Below are 18,546 nucleotides of genomic sequence, written 5' to 3' on the forward strand. Positions count from 1 at the left end.
ATGTCCACCAAATTTGGTGTCAGGGCTGCATAGTTTTCTTTTAACTTATAAATCAGCATGTAAGAACCAAGAGCCACCGTTGTATGATGAGCAGATCCACATGGATTGCTTTATTCTTTTCTTTTCTTTTTTACATCACCATTTTGATCATATTTGTTCATTTTCCATATAGGATATCTTCAGTTTTGTATTACGATCACTTTTATAATCATGGAAATCTGCAATCATTGCACGACCTGTCGTCAGAATGGACACGTAACAGCAGCGCTAGCAAGCGGAACGGTCGCCTTCCGATCGGACTGGCGACCATTTGGCCTAGCTCCAAAATGAAGAAGTGTTAATGAGAGAGAGAAAGAGAGAGAGAGAGAGAGAGAGAGAGAGAGGGAACAAGGACGTACATGTTCATACATACATTTATCCAATACATACTTTAAAGAAAAATAAATAGTCGTCGTAAAAAATAAAAAATACAACTGAAAAAAAGTTCACACATTTTACAAATTGACACCCCCCCTCCCGCACAGGCTACCCCCCCCCCCCATTGTAGCTGTATCATACATATATATTTTTTGTTTAGTTTTTTTTAAATATCTTTTGTTTTTCATTTTGAACCACACCTCGTTAGCGTCACCATTGAGGGCAAAAATGAAAATATCTCATTGTCTTTTTTCTTCTTCTTGTTTTCTTTTTTAAGACATGCATCGTAAACACGGAGGCTAAAAGTTCTGTTTCCTGGCCTTCCTACTCACCCCTTTCCTCACCCCCTTCCAGAGAGTTCTGTTATGGCTTGTCTGTGTATGTAAAATGAGCGGCTTCTGTCTGTCCATTTTCTTTTGTCCGTCCGTTTTCTTTTAATCTGTTTTGTCTCTCTGTGGCCCCTCCCGTCATTCATCTTTCACCGTCACGTTTCCCCAAAGATCCCAACGGAGGAGTCCGCTTTCAACTACTTTCCAAAAATCCCAAAACACTTTTCATTTAATATTTTGATGCACAAATGTTCCCACAAATTTGGATGCTTAGAATTTTCCAGTTTATGGATTTTTATGACTATGTGCTGTTTCACACAGCAACAACATCCCACAATCAGATGATTCACACCCTTTTTCAAGCTTCCTGCTATCCCCTTTCACATAAGCGCATCCATATCGCACCTCTCCTACTTCCTCAGAAGACGGGTAGCATTCACACGGAACACCGACAAGGGAAAAAGGCCGTTTTGATGTGTCAACTTCTTCGATTGTGTGAAAGGCACAGGTGGCTTAATGTCGTATCTACTTCTGATGTGTCCGTTTTCCACTAAACCCTTTTACAAAGACGCTCATGAAACTGCCGGGTTGCCTTCACTACCTTTCACACACAACTCAGAAAAACCCATTTTGGCAAGGCTACTCACTGTATGTACTGTGTGAATTGGCATTATTCCGCTACGCTTAGTTCTGTGTGAAAGGCTCAGGTTGCTCAATCCCGGCACTACATTTAGGCTCTCTGCGTTAAAAGTGTTGGGAAACAGTCAAACCCGATGCCTGTGTGACTGGCCGTCCGCACTCCCTCAAAGCCTTTCAAGTCTATTATTATGGGATGCCATCAAAGGAAGTCGGATCAGCTTTCAAGGTAGTGGAGACAAAAGGACGCAGCAGAGCGGCGTGGCTGTGATGTGGTCTGCCGCTCAATGGTCGACATGTTTTACAGCCCACATCAATTGGGGATGCTCAGACACCCCCCTTGACGTCAACAATGGCATCGTAACTCGCTTTGTGTAACAAAGGTTCTAACAAAGAGGGGCCACGGAGAGAGAATTTGAATTTCCTGCTCTGAGAACAACATTGAGGAATCATCAGGTCACCTTCATCCTGTTGGCATTATTGCAGAACGCTCGGAGCACAACTAGCCTGAAGTTGAGTGTACTGTGTGGGAGTCCTTCTTCTTTAGAGCCATTCTTCAGTGAGTCGGAGGTTCCCAGTGTGATCGGCGCCCCCTGTGGAGATCAACAGCATGTCTGACCGTATTGGAATATATTGAAAAAGGAATTTTTGTCTGGGAAAAAAAAGAAACTTACAACCTATTTACTTTTTGGAGTTTTATGGCAACAAGCCACATGTAGTGATGAAAAGTCAAATCATTCATAATTTAGTATCGCCTGTTTGTTTAGTATACTGTACATTGATCAAATTAGGTAGTAATCCAATTAAACCTTTGATATTGTATACATAGAAAATGGGCCCAATTGAACCTGAAATGGCCATGCTTTTTTTGTGGGTCTACTCGTGAAGGACATGCCTACCAAATTTCATATTGCTAAACTAGCATACAGGGCAGCATTTTCAAAATGTTCCTGTAGAAGTTTGTGCTTGAAGAACCCTTGGAAGTGTACCCTAAAATGGCCATTTTAAAACAGAATAGTAGACTTCTTTCCCAGGTATGTCCTCTTGAAAATTGTTTGTGGATCTATTCATGATAGATACGCATGTTGCAAAGGAAAATTCAGAGGCTGAAATTTCAAAGAACCCTTGGAAATGGCTGTAGAAAGACAGCTTTAAATAAAAATACTTTTTTTATGGTCTACTCATGATTGTCATGTTTCGATTCTGTGGGGGTTGGGTTTTCTTTGTTATGGGTGTTCTTGTTTGTTTTTGTCTGTGGTTGTTTTTTTTTGTCTTGTTTTATTCCCTTGTCTCGTTATGTCTAATCACGTCCACCTGTGTATGTCTTCCCTTCCCCAGGTGTGTCTCATTAGTGTTGGTGTATTTAGTCTGTTGTGTTTGTCCAGTCGGTGAGGGTGCATTGTCTACGTTATGTGTGGAAGTTCATGTGCCAAGTCATCGCCACAGCCAACAAGCCATTGTCACAGCCAACAAGCCATAGCCCCAGCCAACAAGCCATAGCCCCAGCCAAAAAGTCATAGCCACTCCACGGCAACTCAAGTCAAGGCAAATCAGGTCCTGTCACTTCACGCTCGCTCCAGTCATGTACACCAGTCTACTCACGTCCTGTCCAGTTATGGCGACCAGTCTAGTCACATCCTGTCCAGTCATGGCGACCAGTCTACTCGCGTCCTGTCCAGTCATGGCGACCAGTCTACTCGCGTCCCGTCCAGTCATGGTTGTCTGCTCACATTTCTCCCTATGGTTAATAAAGGTACAACACATTGCACTTGATTCCTGTTTCCTTGCATTTGGGTCCACGATCCCTCATCCACTCACACTCCATCATGGCAATGATAGAGTAGTTTTTTTCCCTCAAATTCCTCGGACCAAGTGTTTTGGTTGTCAACTTATTTGAAATAGCACGACCAAAACGAAACAATTTCGTGCAAACTACAAGTGGGGAAAACTTCGAACCACAACAACAACACCACAAAGACACATGTGCAAGCCATCTCGTCTCGCCGCGCTAACCAAAGGGCTCTCGACGCTTTAACGAGCGCATGGGCTGGCCGCTCCCTCACCTCAGTCGCCCCCTCAACACGAGTACGTCCTCACGGAGGCAGATTCACCCCGGGCACTGGAGCTGGCTGTGGATAACACACACACACACACACGCAGGTTACATTTAAACACCACTGACCCTTCCACAAGCATTCCCATTAAGACCCGGAATGGCGGATAAAAAGTTCCCCCGTGTACTTTACACTGCCTTCTCCTTCTCATCACCGCTTCCTCTAAGAAAGGAAACGAGAATTCCACAGCTGGAATAATGGCACACAAGCATGGAAAGCACTTTGACACGTAGGGTGTCCTTAAAAACGACAATTGTTGCCTCCACAAAAAAAAGAAATAAAATAAAAGAAAGAAAGAAAACACGTCATTCCAAGGGCTTAAATTACACATTAATCAATGTCATTTTCATGAATATGTAATACAAGTATCATAGTGAGCCTTCTTCCACTTCTAATGGAACCTCATTTTCAACAGATGTGTACAATGTACAGTGAGCTTGTTTGTGGCTAATTGCTAGTTAGTAAGCAAGTACCTCTTTAAGCTTTATTTATATAGCACTTTTCATGGACAGAAGTCACAAAGCGCTTCACAAAAAAAGGACAGCCTCATACAGAGCAAAATAAAATACAATGCCATAAAACAGAAACTTAATTTAAGTATAGCTAACTTAAACTGGCGTATAGCTTAAGTTAGCTGTCATTTTAGTGCATTTTCTAAAAATGGACACCTCAACTGATTTGTATAATGTGGAACGAGTTAGTCGCTAATTGGTATTTAGCCTCAGAAAGTTCTGAAAGTATTAGCTATTACGTACTACTAGTTAGACACAGGAAGCTTGCTCGTCATATCTGTCCTTTTTTTCTTCTTCTCCATTTTCTCAAAATGGACATGATAATTGATGTGATTAATGCTAATGTTAATAACTACCATGCTAGTTGGTTGCTAGTTAGCTACAGAAAAGCAAGGTGCTATTATTTTGTAGCAGTTGTTTTTCCATGTTTTCTCAAAATGGATACCTCAACAGATGTCTATAATGTACAGCATGTTAGATGTTAAATGGGATTTAGCTACAGATAGCTCAAGCTATTTGTGGTTTTCCTTGCTGATGCTGTGTGCGTTAATCACCAAGGGACAAACTCACAACTATTAGAAAACCCCAGTCGTTTGTTTACATTCAAATCTGAGCTCCGGCAGCTTACTTATTTTACTTTTACAATTATTATCACATAATGTGGTTGATTTGATTTAACACTTGGTTACAGCTGTGTTTGCTGTTAAAGTGTTCTATAAATGAAGTTGAGCTTTGTTTTATCATATTTCGTGAACGACAGGTCTTAAAAATGTCCTAATCTGCCTTTTGTGCTTGATTCTTATAACAATAACGTTCCTGGGCCAATTTGACTCGAGCATCTATAATTCTCCAAAAGTGTCAGTCGGAAAGGAACAACAAATAAACATTATTTATGACTCATTATTAAGTGCATTGCTCACCATTTCAATATTTAATCTTATTAAGCCAAGCAGAACATGTTCCAAAAACAGCTGTTTTTATACTTTGATCCAACATTTGTATCTCCTTAGTATCACCATTACTAACCATTGCAATCAATACCTTTTATAAGGCCAGGCAACAGTTTCATGCAAAAAAAAAGAAGCTTTTTTGCAACTACTTTATAACTATTTTTAATATATATAAAAAAATTGATGTGATTTCTGTTAAATTCTCCAACTGTCAGAAATGACACAGAATCTCAATAAACATGATTTATTTCTCACCATTAAGGCAATTACTAACCATTTCAATATATTTTTATATTTTAAACTGGGTCATTTTGACCTGAGGTATCTTTTTGACATCTTTGTTCATTTGGGACACTTTGGGATAATTCAACATGATCTATAGCTCATTATTAACTCCATTACTAAACATTTACCTGTAGCAGGATGGTTGAGGAATGTCAAAATATTGACATTATTAGTAAATTTGACTTCTTACCAGAATGCCATTTTTTAAGCCCTACCTTCAAAACACACTTACTGACATATATAATGTGAAAATTAAAATATAATAGACTTTTTTGTTGTGCTTGCCGCAGACTATAAGAATGTGTATTGTTACAGGCATGTTCAGACGAGCTGTGAAATGCATACATCCTATGTGCGTGTGTGATTAGCCACTCAACAGGAACCTTATCATGCGATGTGTACTTTCCAGCTGTACTCCAATACACTAGGAAGTCCGAAATGTGCAAACATGATGTTGAGAAGATGCACTAAAAAACTGAAACAAATAACCCAATTCTAAAATATATTTGAAATAAAAACATTTTAAACTAGATGTTTCTTCCTTGTTGTCCAAAAAAAAAGAAACCCTAACCCAAGGAAATAATCCTACAATCCTAATAATACTTTGTAGAGCGCTCCTCTAGGACCCGAGGCCTGATTCCTATCATTCCGTGCCGGTGAGTCACACCCCGCACGGCGGCTTAAAGCTCAAAGTGCCCTCGCTGCCGCAGGCTCGGCAAATCGGAGGTGAGAGCGTGATGGGTGGGTCACGGCCACTCACCGTCGCTCTGGACCTTCCTGAGGGTGACGGAGGGCGTGGCGATGGCGGAGGCACGGAAATTAGCAGGCAGGGTCTCGGCCGAGTCGGAGGTGACGCCCCGCAGGTCCTTCTCGCGGAACATCTTGCGCCACGACGGAGAGCGCGTGAACGTCTTGGTGCCGTCCTGCAACCAAAATACACGCTTGCCGTCTAAATGTGCGTCTACGTGTGGTCATTGTGTGTGTGTGGTATTTGTTTGTGTTTTGTGTGATCTAGTGTGTGCATGTGTGTGCGCTTTGTGCGTGTTTTTGTGTGCATGTGGTTCTTGTATGTGTGTTTGTCGGACCTCATCGGGCCGCCTCTCGGTTCCCATGGAGATGAGCGAGTTGTATTCCTGCTCCAGCAGCTGTCGGGCCTGCAGGACGGAGTGTGGACATTAGCGACGGCAGCAGCAAGATATAGCCAATAGCATGTCACCCAAAAAACCTGCGTTAATAAATGCTTGAAGTAAAAGCAACATATAACATAAGTCAGCATATACTGTACATGCAGAAGTGAACGTGACAAGCGGCAGCAATAGTGGGCAACCGTTGTACATCTGAAAACATCAACACAAGACACTCATCTACCTGCGTGTTCTGATTGGGTATCTGCAGCAGCAGCGCCAGGTCGGTGTAGTCGAAGGTGTCGTCGAGGGCCAGCAGGGCTCCGTGGACGCCGCTCTCGCGAAGGTTGTCGGCGTACTCTTTCAGGCCCACCGTCTGCACCCAGCACATCACGCGCTCGTTGGACCACACCATCACATCTGCGGGGGAAAAGGAAGAATAAGAAGTAAGTGTGTGAAAGGCAAAAATGGGGAAATGGTGTGAAAAGGGCTACAGGGAAATCAACTCATCAAATAACCAGACATTTGTCTTTATTACTGCTTTTTTTTTTCTCCAGATGTCTTGTTCTTACTTGCCAAGTGGTTTAATTGTTAAATGATGACTGCAATAAAATCGCGCATGGCTGGGAGACATTTTAGAAGCAGCCACGTTAACAAGTTGGACGGCGAACAGCGACATCGACAACGATGTTTGTGATTGTCTGTGGGCAACGCATGCATACATTGACATCCTCTGACATCATCGCAGTCCTGCCTTGACATGCTGCCTCGTTATGTGAGGAACCGTGCTACTACAAGTGCGCTCAAATTATAAAATTCCGCGGGAGTACCTAATAAAGTGGCAAGGGAGCCTTCTCTGAACTCCTTTAGTATCGTTGGTAAACAAATGGATGAACTAATTACCATTGAAAAAAATTGACAATGGTCTAATTACGTAAAAGCTCTAAAAATGATGGCCATCGGAAAACAAATTTAGTAACAGTAAATATGAGGAAAATATGTACTTTTTTCCCTTATGCTGGCACTGAAGTAAAATAAATGGTCTCTCTTATAAATGAACAGCAACAAAAATAAATAGCAGCCTTGTATGTAACAATAAAAAAATATAGACATATAGTGCTTAGAGGATAAAGAACATATGTTGGCGTGTATTTGAATATTGTCTGTCTACATGTGTTGTTGCGCCATCTGTGTTCATTGATTAAAGCGCTAGAACACAGCCACATAGATGCTACTTGTCAAGCCTTTGGCATTTCCAATTATGTCTTAGCATTAAGCTAGTGGATAATTCTAAGGTTAAGTCGTGTGCTTGTTTTAAATACACAATGTGTGATTTACAGCACATACAGTGCTCATTGTTTTTCAGTTTGAAAGGCAAATAAATAAATAATTAAATAATAATCCACTGATACGTTTCTGGAAAATCTCTTAAATTGAGTCACTCGTATATCAAGGTACCACTGTACAAAAACATCCGACTGGTGATCACAAACAACTGTTTACTCGGAACAGGACATTCAAAATAACCTTGGCTAATGAGCCACACGCTGCTTCACCACAGACATGTAGCAGTCTAGTCTGGTAAATTTCCATCACACCGCGTGCGAAAAAGGGTCGCTAATTTCCTCCAACGTACGCAGCATGAAGAAGCAAACGAGGTCTGTAAAAAGGGTAACAAGTGTAGGGTTGGTGGTGGGGTGAAGGAGGTTGTCTCACCTTTGTTGTGGTGTGCGCTGTCCTCCCGCCGCCTCTCCAGCTCCTTGCGATCATAGTTGAGGCGCTTTAGGCACATGATGCCATAATGCAAACTCACCCTGCCGGACCAGAGGGGAGAGGTGAGAGGTGAGAGGTGAGGGGACCAAGGGGTGAGTCTCAATACCATTTGACACCCTTTGACCGCCTGACCCTGTGCGCAGGCCGGGAGACACACACTTGAGTGGCGATCACTGTCCGGAGAGCACAATAGTGCAGATTATGGGACACTATAAAATAAAATGTGACATGCTACTGGACATTACAGGGTGCTATAGAACAAAATGAGCAGGGTTGGGGAATCCAGGTCCAGAAAGTAAAAACCCTGCCACAGATTAACCATAGGTGCTTCTACTCAACTGCCAGGTAAACAAGCTCATCTACACCTGTGACTAGAAGCTAAAGCCAAACTAGTTCAGGGTTTCTGCTTTCTGGACCTGGATTTCACAACCATGAAAATGACAGACAGTCTAACAGAAAAGGTACAACGAGACAAAATGAGATACGATGAGACACAATAAGGGACATTATTGGAAACGATGAGATATGATGAAACACTAAAGGGGACACAGGAATAAAATGAGACAAAATGGGGGACTTATAATATATGAGACATTATGGTAAACTATGGGCATGGTGAGACATTAAGGGACACAATGAGACAATAAAAGAGACACTAGAATAAAATGTGACATTGTGAGACAAAATGGGGAAATATGGCATAATTGGACGTGATGAAACACAATAGGATATATTATGGGACATGATAAAATACAATGGAGAAATGATGGGGTGCAATGTGACATGATGTGGCACAATAGTGGACAAAATGAGACATGAAAAGGAAGGGACACTATGGAATAGAATAGAGCATAATGGGGGAAATGAGACACTATGGGACTTGATGGGGCGTAATGTAGCATAATGGGAGATTATGGGACATGATGAGACACAAGAGAGGGCATTTTTGGACAAAATGGGAGGGGAATTGACATTGTGGTACATAATTTGACATGATAAAACATGACGGAAGACATTATGGGACACAACAGGATATAATGTGACATGATAGTGGAGCTTATGGGAAATTATGAGACACAAGAGGGGACATTATGGTACATAATAGGTGTGAAAATTGACACTATGTGACAAAATGGTTGACAAATTGGATAGTATAGTAATAGATGAGACATAATTGGACATGATGAGACACAATTTATGAGACACTATTGGTCTGATAGGCAAGGGCATAATAGGGGAAATTGTGGGAAATGGTGAAACAAAATGGGTGCCAAAGAAGCATCATTGGACATGTGGGGAGATAACGGGACATTCTTCAACAATATCGAGAAATGAAGTATCTCAGATCACCTAATCTCTTGAGTTGAACTTCCACCACCCCTATTTTAAGGGGGAACATTCCAACGGTACCGTCCCACTAGCATCTACCAGTGATGGTCTGCGGGTCTCACCTGTGGAAGCTGTCCACCATCTTGAGCTGCCCTCTCAGCTCCTTCTTGGTGAGGTGGTCCAGCATGCGGGCATCCACCAGCGACTCCATGAAGTAGCTGCGGTACTGTGGCAGGCCCAGGCTGGGCAGCCAGTCATTGCCCACCCACTCGTGATTCATGTCGCCGTACGCCAGGATCTAAACGGAGACAAAAGGCTGTGATCGACGTCTGACAGTTGGCTGGTCTCACTGGACCAAACCTGGACAAAGTATGCAGTGTTTTTTCTTTAATCCAGCCCAATTAGCATTTACATTGGAAGAATATTATCATATTTGCTGTGTATTAATTGGAACATTAGCACCCACCTCCACCCCGCTAAATTGCTAAAAATGGCGTATTTGTGGTTGGTTAGTGGTTTCCAAATCCGTGGTTCAGCATTTGTGAATTCACAGAACATTTTTTGGCCTTGCTGTTTTATCGGGTTAGGCTCAGGCCAAAAGCCATGTCTAATACAAAAATATTGCTTTGGCACCATTTGAGGTATTTTTACGAATATATTGTAGTTCATTAAATAATTGGTTAAATGATTTACTGTATAGAACAAATTTTAGTGTAATAAACAATTTAATTAACGTATGTTTTAAAAATACATTTAAAAATATATATATTTTAATGCTTGAATTATTTCATCACTGAAATTAACTATTGTATATTGCCAGTACTAACAAAACATTACTAAAATAAACAAGTTTTTAATTTTATTGATTAAAAAAATTAAATGGATTATTTATGCTATATACTTTTCAAATGGCTTATTTATTCTATATAAGTTTTCTAAATACTCTTGTTAATTAATTATAATTAAGTTAATTATAAATTAAAATTAATCATCAATGTATTATTGAAATTCAATATTTTACATCAATTACAAAAATATTAGTACAAAAAACATTTGTATAATTACATAAATGAATGGGGTAAAAAAAATTGTAATTAAATGATTTACGATAAAAAAAATTATAAAATTACCATGGTTTATTGTTTTCTTATTAAAATTAACAATTATTCATACAATACAAGAATAATGGTAAAATAAACAATTTTGCATTTGTTTCGGAAAAAGGATGAATGGATAGATTTTATTAAATAACTCGCCAATTCACTGCAATTAAATAAAGAATAAATAATCTAATAAAATGAATGAGAATGATTTTAAATATTTTACATCCACATTTAACTTTTTTTTTGTGTTTACATTATCTACAAATGACCTGGCCCAGCTGCCTTGAAAAAATCAAATGCAGCTCTTGAGCACAAAATTTACACTATAGACAGACTGTCGGTTTTTCCTCACCTGATCCCAGCTGAACTCCTTCAGCTCCTGGAAGGCCGAAAGGAGAAAAGAGGGGGTGGATAGAGAGAGAGCGAGGAGGTGGCGGTGGAGGTGGAGGAGGTGGCGAGGAGGAGGAAGGGATGAAGGCGAAGTAGAGGAGCAGCCGGGGAAAAAGGAGGACAAAGGGAGGAAGAGTGTGTTAGTGAACGGGCAATTAGCTGGAAGCGGTTCACAGTGAAACAGCAACCAGAGGGACAAGAAGAAGAAGATGCTCGACACTACGAGACACAACCACAGAAGAAGAAGAAAAGGAGGAGGAGGAAGGAGACTCATCAACATGGATCTTTAAAAAAAAACAACAAAATTAACAAAACTGAACAGCTATAAATATGTTGGATTATGTTGGAAAAATACAAAGAAATTAAATTAAGTAGTAGTGACATAATTTAAATATAATAAATAAAAAATACATAGCAAATATTTATTAGGAATAAATAAAGGATGACAGGCACTAACCGGCGGCTTGATTGCTGCGTTCAAGGACTCCATCTCGGCATGGGTCATCCAAACGTTGCTGGTCGACTGCAGCACAAGAGAAGAGGAGACAAAAGCGACGCAGTGAGATGACAACACAAAACATTCAACCGATCTACCTACTGGAGTACATCAGATGCTGCCCTCAGGGACCGTTCCAAGTTCTAGCTTTCCTGGTATCATAAGATTCAGTAAATACATGCGAGTTTGAGTTGGATTTTTATGACATTTTTTAACTGGCACACAATAAAAATGTGGGATTTTTGATGTTTTAATTTATGAAACTCCAGTCGAAACTTGAGCTGCTTCTATGGAATTTACTGAAAAAACACTTTTGGAAAGTCCGTGCAAGCTGAAGGTTTTTTTTCCTACATTTTACAGATGACATTTATTGCATTACATTCTGCATTGTGTTTTATATTCTTTTTGTTTTTACTGCTTTTGTTTCTTGGAAGGATTTACTGGAAGTACTGTTTTGGGTGTTATGTGTTTCACCTGTGTACAGTTAATTATTCGTCACTGGGGAGTGGAGCCTAGGTTTACCACCATACTTATCCCGAATCCTACTAACTTTAAGCTTCCCAACCCAAATCTTCTTATGCTAACTCCTAACTTGACTAACCTTTTACCCTTACTCATCCTAACCCCTTATTCTTAGGATATTTTTTAAGGAACAAATATTTTTAGAACACTGAGGATTTTTTTAATTAAAGAAAAGACATTTACCTTTTCTTTTAGATTATCAAATAATTTAAAATGATGTATGAACAAGATATTTGATTTTTTTTTGTCTTTTAACTTACTTTATTACATAGACACCCCCCCCCCCCCACAAATCAATACTATTGGTCTGACCTTACGTTATCTGTCATTGTTATACATTAGTAACCAATTAAAGTTTTAGTTTTGAAAGAAGCTTGAAAACAAAACCATTAACTCTCTTGCGTGTGTGCGTAGTGGTTGCGGGGCCTGACCGAGCGAGTGCTGGCAGGGGCCGAGGGGCTGGTGAGAGACACCATCTCCTGGATGGCGAGCCTCAGCTTGAGGCGGTGCAACGGGTTACTGATGCCGATCTCACGCTGGATCTCCGTGTCCGACAGGTTGGCCATGATGGCGCCGCTTTTCACGTTGGCTCGGCAGGCCGCCACGTACCAGGCGGGCATGCCTACCCACAGCTGGAAGGAAGATTGGCAGCAGGATGAGGCCAAAAGGGGGCTTTGAAAGCGGGTCAAAAAAAAAAAAAAGGGAGGTACCTCCAGCCATGACACAACAGTGGGCCCGTCCCAGGATGCGAAGGGCAAACCTTGGCGACACGCTTCTTCTAAGAGCTCATGCCTGAGTACATGAATGTGAAGTAGGATTTTTCTTTTCCGCCCCCAAAGATGAACAGGTGTGTGAAATGTGGCACTCACTTCTTTTTGCTGCGCCGGTCTTTGTCAGCCGGACCCAAAGTCCCGGTCTTGTTTATGCCCATGGGGTCTCCGGAGGCCAGGTCTTCAGAAGGCGTTGACGCTGATGGAGGCACAGGGAGTTCAAAGCAGCTGTACAACTTCTTTCAAAAATGTCCATGTCAAATTTGGGCATCAGTCACTATTGTACTTCCTACATCAACTTACCGAGCGAGGCCGAACCATCCCGCCCAGGATGACCCATCCTGCCCTTCTCCTTCTTCCCAAACAGACGTCCGATGGAAGACTTGATGCTCTTCTTCTTGCTGGACTTGTGCAGGGAGTCCTGGCTGCTGTTGGAGCTGCTGCCATCTGCTGACAGGCTGATGGGAGCACAGCCGGGTCAGTAGACTTGCAGACCAATAGAAAAGTAGAAATGGGCGTCGCCGTGTCTCACCTGCGGAACTCGCGGGGGTCATCCAGCAGAGCCCCCGGGTGTGTGAGGGTCATCCTGTCCAGCCGCAGGGCCCGCGGCGTGGGCGGTGGCGTGGAGTCGAGGAGGGCCAGGGAGCGCTCATCGTCTTTGTTGTTCTAAAATGTTAAATAATGTCGCAATAGTATCCCACTGAACATAATCAACACGATTAACTGTTAGACTCGGTAATCCCCACTGCACCTGTCTGTCGTTCTCACGGGCCGGCGAGTGGGGCAGGCGCGGGGTAGAGTGCCCCGAGCTGGGCGGCGATGGCGAGGCCAGGGTGGACGAAGTGATGGAGGACGGGATGAAGCCTCGCCCTGTGCTGTCCCTCCCCAGCGATGAGGGTGGGATGGGCGGACTGTCCAGGGCCACGCTGCTGACACGGCTCTCGATCTCCTCGGCCCGCATCTCCGTGTTCTCCTTCTCCTCCTGGATCTGCCTGGGAGAGGAAATTCATGAGAATAGCTAAGCATGTAGCCTGGAAGCTTAAATCCCTCACGGCTCCCATCTTACTTGATCTCCTTGTTGATGGCCTCCAGCTGTTCCTGCAGCATGATGGCCAGCGTCTGTACATCCGTCTGTCCGCTGGGTGACAGCAGCTCGGACCCAAAACGATGGTCACCGTCGTCCTCGTCGTCCGAGCACACCACGTCCACGCCGTGCTCATAGCCGGACCCCAGCAGCGCCCCCGTGTCCCAGTCTGTGTACTGCAAACACATGCATACACAAATAGTGTACCATTAAACTAACATTCATTCTTGTTGTCGATGTATTTTTTTCATCTATATTTATAAGCCCTGATGTCATATTTGTGCATCAGTCGCTAAAGTGTCATCCCATACACTGTGAAAACCAAATATTTGGTCAAGAAGATTTAAATTATTGTATTAGTTTAAAAAATATTCGATATAATTGTATTTATGACTTGTGGCAATTATTTAATAAAAATAAAAATAATTCTGTTTGGAAATAAAACCCGCTAATTATTGTTAAATACAACATAAGCATTATGTTTATTTAATTCCAAAAGGAGAGAATATTGAGTTAATTGAAGCTAATGAAGCAGTTTTCAGTTTTTGTTTTAATAAATTTTTGGTTCTCTATTCAAAGCTGCTCATATTAAATGTGTAATATTAAGGGTCTCATTTTTTAATTAATATTTACTCAATAGTCTACCAAGCATAGTGAAATTTAATTAATATTATTGCTTGTAATCTGTTGCCTCATTTTAAATGAGTAGATCTGGTACTTTTTTTTTTATTACAGTGTAAAAACTGGTCAGCCGTTGTAAATGCAATAAGCAATGGCTGACCAGTTTTTACACTGGATGATAGGACGACTAGCAGGCAACAGTCAGTGTACAGGATGACGAGTGTAGTGACTGATGCACAACTGACATAGGACTTTCACTCCTGGCTTTTAGTCGGATCTCTTCCTTTTTGAAGACTTAGGTGGAAAGTTATGGGATGACACACTAGCATCCATGTAGTGATTGATTCAGCAAGGCTTTCATGACATGAAGACTGTTATTGTACAAAAGAAATATAAGTGAAAACACAGGTACATTTTCCAACCCACCTTAGTGGTGTCCTCCCTGGCCGAACTCCATCGGGCCCTGAAGCTTCGCCTGCCACCCAGGGAGGCGTTCCCGAAGGTGTCTAGGTGTGTGGTGGAGCCCATGGGGAGGGAGCCGCACCCGTGGGAGTACCTCAGCTCCAGAGCGCTGCCAGGCAAAGATCGACTAGGACACGGAAGAGAGAGCGGATGAAAGGTTTCCTTATATCGGCCAGTAGGCAGGAATAAAGACATGCAATGTAAAGATAACATATGTGTCCACAAAAGAATGTAAGTACAGTATGAGTATAACAAACTGGTAGTAAACATTTTGATTTTGTTTCCCCACCTAGAATAAGAACCTCCGGGCCTGGCTCTCAGCTGATCCAGTTCAAGCTGAATGCGTTCCAGTTCTGCGATGAGCTGGTCCTGATTGATGGAAGACACACAGACAGGTCGTGAGAAAGTCAACGTAAAAATCTGTACGCAAATTCAGAGGACAGACGTAGCCTCACCTTGTTTGCTAGAAGGTCGTCCTGAATCTTCTTCATGTTGGACAGCTCCTCAGAAAGAGCGTTCTGCAGGAAGACCGAATATGTTATGACCAATGGACAACACATTGGATGATGACATCACAAAAACACCAATAGATACATAAATGAATTCAAGATAAATATTCTAAAAACTTTTTACATCAACAATGTGATTATGCAACTTACAACGGCGTATTAGGGCCACTTATAAATATTTATTTTTTAGAGGGCGGCGGCAATATTCAGAGAAAAAAACTCTTTATAAAGTGGCGAATTTGCGACTTTATGAAGTCGCAGATTTGCGAGAAAAAAAAAAAGAGTCAGAAACTTACGAGAAATACACGTAGCGTAGCTATAGTCTAATCACGTGAGGATTCATTGGTGGTTAATGGGACACTGTTTATAAAATGAAAAGGCAGGATGGAGACAGATTCATTTTTAAATTTAAACTTTACTCGTCATTCACCGCGGTTAGCGCGACAACACTTCCTGTCTGATCCCTTACCAGCTAACTAACACTATCCAATCAGATGCTAGCATACCATAGGTAAATGCAAGTGAATGACGGAGAGCAGCAGATTCGACACATCAACTTAAAATACCAAACTGTATGAATGTGTTAATAATAATTCCGGAAACATAAATAAACGAGTAAATATACATTTTAACAAATTAACTTAAATGCTTCGCAAAGCGAAGGCGTCGCTGGCCAGTGGCCGTACACAACGGTACACAAGAGCGAATGCTTAACATCATATGGTTAATCTATACTAAAGCAATTACTATCTCCTTATTTGGAAACCCGACCGAAAAGTATTGGCACAAACAGTCGAGTAGTACGCTATGTGTATTTCTGGTAAGTTTTTGATTTTTTTTCTCACGAATCTGTCACTTTAAAAAGTGGCAAATTTGCCGCTTTATAAAGTGGCAAATTTATAAAGTAAAAGAAAAAAAAACTCGTAAATTTGCGAGTTTATAAAGTGGCAAATTTGCGAGTTTTTTTCTCGGAATATTGCCCCTGCCCTCTAAAAAAATATATTTTTATACGTGGCTTTAATACGCCTTCGTAGCAACTTGCATAACTCATTTGGGGGCGGAAAAATAATAATTTAGAGAGGGAAAGTAAAAATAAACTACTGAGATCATGTGGAAATAAAAAAAATGTCAGGAAAAGCCTCCTAGAAAAGCTTCACTTTATTTGGGGTTCAGCAGAAGCCCTTGAAATGGTGGCAGGCATTTTGTCATGTTTTGGTTCTCTGAGGGTGAGGTTTTTGTTTGTTATGGCTGTTCTTGTTGTTTTTGTCATGTGTTCCTGGTTTTTCTTCCCTTGTCTCGTTATGTCTAATCACGTCCACCTGTGTGTGTCTTCCCTTCCCCAGGTGTGTCTCGTTAGTGTTAGTGTAGTTAGTCTGTTGTGTTTATCCAGTCGGTGTGGGTGCATTGTCTACGTTGCGTGCGGAAGTTTGTGTGTTAAGTCTTTGTCACAGCCAAGTCGTGCTCGTCACAGCCAAGTCGTCTTCGTCACAGCCAAGTCATTTTCATCAATGCCACAGCCAAGCCATAGCCCCAGCCAAAAATGACATCACATAATCACTGAATGATGAGGTTGATGACATCACACTGGATACTGACATTATCGCTAGGGATGGAAACCAAAATCCCTGTAATTCCATCCTCTTAGGTCGCAATTGGGTGATGGTGTCACACACAAGAAGTGTGTTTTGGTTCTGAACTTTTACAACTTGGCGCTACCATACAGTATAATTAACCCTCTGTTTATTTTGTTATTTTGATGTGGGGGGTATTGATGCTACACCTACTGAGAATTGATTAGAGAATCAATAAAGAATCAGATCGATAATGGAATCAGAATCCAAAAATTATTATCAATTCCTATTGCTAATCAAAACACAACCACTGGATGATGACGGAAATGATGATGGCGGTCGGTTGGCAAGGTTTCACCTTCTCCTCCAGCGCGGCCATCCTCTCCTTGAGGTGCAGCTGCAGCCTCTCGTTGGACTCGGACAGCAGCTTGTCCACCGTGTCCGAGAGACGCTTGTTGTGTTCGTCGTTCATCCTCTCTCGCTGCCTGGCCTTCAGGGGAAGGGAAGGAAAAGGAAGATAAAGGTGTGCAAGATGTGTGTTGGGGGAAAAGCCTGCATAACAAGCCTTGCGTTCGACATGAGATTGGCATCATTCGCTTTAGAAAATTAGAGCGCCTTTGTGTGGCGTGAGGGTCGAGATGGCGAAGACGAGACAAGCGTGACTCACCCGCTGCAGCTCTTGGTTTTTCTCCTCCAGTTGCGCCTCCATCTGTCGTAGTCGTTCCTCAAAGTTGCCGTGGCGCTCCTCTGCCTGGAAAGGGGTGGAGGTACGAAGTAGGAAGAGGAGGAGGGAGAGGAGGATGAGGAGAAAAGTGAGGTGGTAAAGGAAGGCGAGGAGGATGAGGAAGGGAAGGAAGAGGAAGATGATGAGGAGGTGAAAGACAAGGAGGAAAAGGGGGAGGAGGAGGAAGGGAAGGAGAGGAATGAGGAAGAGGTGGAGGAAGAAGATGAGGTGGATGAGAAGGGTATGAGGAAGATGAAGAGGAAGAAGAGGAGGCGAAGGAGGAAGAGAACAAGGAGAAGGAAAAAGAGGAGAATAAAGAAGAGATGGAGGAGGAGGGGAGGAAGAGAAGGAAGAGCAGGAGGCGGAAAGACGAGGAGGAGGGAAGAGGAAGAGAAGGAAATGCATCAGCAAACTTTCTTCAAGCCATCTTGCCTGGACACGCATCAGGCTAATTGTGTGCGTTTAAGATGTTTGGCAGCACGGCTTGTTTCTCTTTGGCAGCCCTTTAAAGAGAAAAGGTTTCGGGAAACGCTGAAGCTTCTTTCATGACGTGGCACCACTTGGTGTAAATAACGTCAAAGCACACATACTGTAGATGCCTGCTGCGCCTTTAACAACGCACATTATTGACTATGTGCACAGGATCCGATCATGTATTTTTGACATACAATAGTATACAGCAGTGATTGCAGTGTGCGAGTAGCAACATGCATTGATGCAAACCACCAACATGTACATCACTGATGCTCAATAAAATGATTAATTGACTTATTCGGAAGCCATTCAAGCTTTTATCTATCTTTTATTTGTATATTTTGTGATATT

The 18,546-nt window shown here is 42.0% G+C and overlaps 1 protein-coding gene across 2 annotated transcripts in view; it reads right to left on the minus strand.

The window, feature by feature from the left end:
• Positions 1 to 79: 79 nt before the first annotated feature.
• LOC144043785 (liprin-alpha-3-like) overlaps positions 80 to 18,546 on the minus strand; it is a 30,435-nt gene continuing 11,968 nt past the window's right edge. Inside the window, exons 11-31 of one of the 2 annotated variants that reach the window (XM_077557755.1) lie at positions 17,665 to 17,748; positions 17,356 to 17,487; positions 15,373 to 15,435; positions 15,207 to 15,286; positions 14,882 to 15,044; positions 13,817 to 14,010; positions 13,502 to 13,742; positions 13,283 to 13,416; positions 13,054 to 13,208; positions 12,850 to 12,949; positions 12,691 to 12,772; positions 12,412 to 12,612; positions 11,420 to 11,485; positions 10,925 to 10,951; positions 9,592 to 9,767; positions 8,084 to 8,181; positions 6,612 to 6,787; positions 6,329 to 6,397; positions 6,004 to 6,166; positions 3,446 to 3,511; positions 80 to 1,975 (exon numbers count right to left, since the gene is read on the minus strand). In XM_077557755.1, coding sequence (XP_077413881.1) covers positions 3,459 to 3,511; positions 6,004 to 6,166; positions 6,329 to 6,397; positions 6,612 to 6,787; positions 8,084 to 8,181; positions 9,592 to 9,767; positions 10,925 to 10,951; positions 11,420 to 11,485; positions 12,412 to 12,612; positions 12,691 to 12,772; positions 12,850 to 12,949; positions 13,054 to 13,208; positions 13,283 to 13,416; positions 13,502 to 13,742; positions 13,817 to 14,010; positions 14,882 to 15,044; positions 15,207 to 15,286; positions 15,373 to 15,435; positions 17,356 to 17,487; positions 17,665 to 17,748 — 2,457 coding nt within the window. In that variant the 3' untranslated portion in view covers positions 80 to 1,975; positions 3,446 to 3,458. Of the gene's footprint in view, positions 1,976 to 3,445; positions 3,512 to 6,003; positions 6,167 to 6,328; positions 6,398 to 6,611; positions 6,788 to 8,083; positions 8,182 to 9,591; positions 9,768 to 10,924; positions 11,182 to 11,419; positions 11,486 to 12,411; positions 12,613 to 12,690; positions 12,773 to 12,849; positions 12,950 to 13,053; positions 13,209 to 13,282; positions 13,417 to 13,501; positions 13,743 to 13,816; positions 14,011 to 14,881; positions 15,045 to 15,206; positions 15,287 to 15,372; positions 15,436 to 17,355; positions 17,488 to 17,664; positions 17,749 to 18,546 lie in introns of those variants that run through there. The other variant, XM_077557756.1, reaches the window with a different exon arrangement.

Source organism: Vanacampus margaritifer, chromosome 2 (assembly GCF_051991255.1).
Source record: "Vanacampus margaritifer isolate UIUO_Vmar chromosome 2, RoL_Vmar_1.0, whole genome shotgun sequence".
NCBI classification, from domain to species: domain Eukaryota; kingdom Metazoa; phylum Chordata; class Actinopteri; order Syngnathiformes; family Syngnathidae; genus Vanacampus; species Vanacampus margaritifer.